General features: G+C 23.3%; 1 protein-coding gene across 1 annotated transcript; it reads left to right on the top strand.

The window, feature by feature from the left end:
* Positions 1-1,746: 1,746 nt before the first annotated feature.
* Positions 1,747-1,911, top strand: B0T23DRAFT_328204 (uncharacterized protein; the record flags this gene model as incomplete). Its single annotated transcript, XM_062835671.1, has 1 exon — positions 1,747-1,911. A coding segment is annotated over one exon (165 nt), but the record flags the coding sequence as incomplete, so codon positions are not given.
* Between the last annotated feature and the right edge of the window lie 1,150 nt (positions 1,912-3,061).

Below are 3,061 nucleotides of genomic sequence, written 5' to 3'. Positions count from 1 at the left end.
AATGAAATTACTATTTGTAATATAAAATTAAATTAGTCCTACTTAAATAAGACTCTATACTTGAAATTTTAAATTAAAATGCCTTAGTTGGAGGAGGGCCCTATTTAAGATATCCTAATTAAATTACTATTTCCGCCGGTTTAATACTATTTCTATGTTCTAATAGTTTCTCCTCTACTAAATTAATATTTAATAAATTATTTATTTATTTTCCTATTAGAATTATTAGAAATAAATCTTAATTTTTAATATTTCTTTATTTTTATTTATTTATTTAATATCCTTATATTTTTATCCCTTTTAATATAAATAAATTTATTTAATATATCGCCTCAGCTTCTATTTCTATTTCCGGGGCAGGTACTAATTATTATCCGTCCTTCTATTTTCTATTAATATTTATACGCCTCCTACAGCTTAGGGTTCTCCTATTATAAGAAGATTTCTATATTTCTTCTTCCGGTTAATATCTTCTTCTTTTAATCCTTAATAAACCTCGAATACGCCGGTTCGCTTTAACCTCTACTATTATATTCTCTTATATCCTTTCTTATTATATTTTCTTTCCTATTATATTTTCCTTCGTTAAATATCCGAATTTCCCTTATAATATTATATCTCCTTCAATTTACTATTTATACGCTATCCGTTTTCGTTCAATTATAATAAATATTAAATTCGAATATTTTATAACCGTTAAATTTAATTTAAAGTATTTATTTCTCTTTTATATTGAAATATTTAGGGGATTATAGACTATAAACGACTTTATACTACTATTTACTTTTAATAAATATAAATTATATTAAGAAGGGCCCTATATAAATATATAATATACCTAAGTTTGTAGTATTTTGGTTAAATTTAACAATAATCTTCGAATTAAAAAAGTTAAAGTAAATAAATAAAAGGACGAAGCCGAAGAATAAAAGGATTGAGTCTAAAGAGAAGTAGATAATTTTAGGAGAAAGATTATTAAATTGGAAGTGGAAATTGTACGGTTACGGGTAGGGCCTATAAAATATATTTAAGTAGTATATAATATTTATAATAATTAAAAAAAATATTATTACCCCTTACCCTATTATATAATTATAGGTTCTACAAAGTAAATTTGGATGTGGGAAAAGTATTAATATTAATTAGACCTAGCTAGAAATATTATACTAATATCTTACAACCAGTATTCCAAATTAGAAATTAGTATAGAAATAATATAATAAAGAAGAGAATATAAATGTATAGATTAATTGGGTATATTCTAATATTAAATTTATTATACTAAAGGAAGGAGAGGTAACTATTTTAGATTTATTTAGTTCTATTGATAATAGAAAATTTAATTTTAATACCCTCCTAACCCAAATTTAAATTAGGATTTTTAAATTTTAATTTTTTAAAAAGGGTAAATTTATTTATATTATTTTTTAATTTAACCCTTTTATTCTAAATAAAGACTTTCTAAAGGAAGAGGATACAGCCCTCGGAAACCGAAGTAATTTTAAATATATCTTTTTTTAAAGTGAATACAATTGTAATATTACTTATAGTAACTAATCCTCTAATTTACTCCTACGGATCCTCCTAATATACTATTAATTCTACTTTATTAATACCTATTACTTTTACGGCCTTAATTTATTCACTTTCTCTAATCTAAATGAATTCTTATAATTTTATTAAAGGATCGGCCCAACCCGTATTAACTAATTATAATACTTTAAAATTATATTAATAAGAAACTAATTTTTAATTATTCCTTTAAATGAAAAAAGTTATATCCCTATCTCGCACTATACTTTCCCTTTTAATTTTCTCCTAAACTATTATCGTCTTAAAAATTTAATTATTTTTATTAATAAAAATAAAAAGAAATATACCCATTATCGGTATAAAAATTTAATTATCTAGGATATTATAATTTATTAAACCGCTAACTAATTTAACTAGTATAAACATCGCGCCCTTCACTATATTTAAAGAATAAATTTTATTTATACCCTTCGTAGTCTAAAGTAAATTCGCTTTTATAACTTATATAAAGCTATTACATTTATATCTAAAACTGCTATCCGTAAACTAGTAGCCGACTAGTCGTTCGTCGAAAATATTACGAATATTATTATTATATAAAAAGTACCTAGCCATTAAGAAAGTTCAAAATTAAAGAACCTAAAGCCTCTTTTTAATAATAATAGTTAATAAGAGGCTTAGGACCCCAGCTAAATAAATTAGAAGTTTATTAAAAGTTTTTATAATAATAATATTAGTATATAATTATATAACCAACTCTTCGGTAAGGTTTATAATATTAATATTCCATTATATATAAGTACGAGTAATAATTTAAAATAGGGGTACTCTTCGAATTCGGGAAATTTAAATTCTTTGAGTTTAAATTCTTCGAATTTAAATTCTTCGTCCTCTAATAGACTGTACTATAGGGGTAGAGGCCCGGTTATAAATATTATAGGAAATTCTATTATTAATACTATTAATTTTAGTAATTCGGAATTTACCCCCGGTCTTAATATAGAAACTAATTTACTATTTAAAAATATTATTAGAAAGGCCGCTAATATAATAATTAAACTCTTATTTAATTTAAAGTCCAATTTAAACGATAATAATTTCTTTATTAATTAGTATAATTATTAACCCTAATAATATTAGCCTAATTTAACCCTTTATTCCTTAAAAGGAGGTTCTAGCGTTATAATATCCATCCTAGCCCGCCTCTATTCCCTTACGCCTATAGGTTTCATAACTTTTAGTTTTTTAAATAAAGGCTTTTCCATCCTAATTAACTTTAAATATTTAGAAATTCCTTTAAAATTTAGTTCTAGGAGTAATTTAATATTAAGAGGATATAGAAGTTTCTAAAACTTTACTTCGTTATTTAATATCTAACTAATATTATCGGTAGTAAGGTACTTACCTCCTAATAATATAATTGCTTTGGAATTTACTAATATTATAACTTTAAGGAGGGGTTTTATATTTTTATCTATATTAAGGTTGCTTTTTCAATCGTTTTCTAGATTATTTTTTAAATTAATTT

The sequence above is a fragment of the Neurospora hispaniola genome (assembly GCF_033458365.1).
Source record: "Neurospora hispaniola strain FGSC 10403 chromosome Unknown B0T23scaffold_16, whole genome shotgun sequence".
Lineage (NCBI taxonomy): Eukaryota > Fungi > Ascomycota > Sordariomycetes > Sordariales > Sordariaceae > Neurospora > Neurospora hispaniola.
The sequence above is the reverse complement of the archived record's forward strand: the minus strand, read 5'-3'. Positions and strand labels throughout refer to the sequence as shown.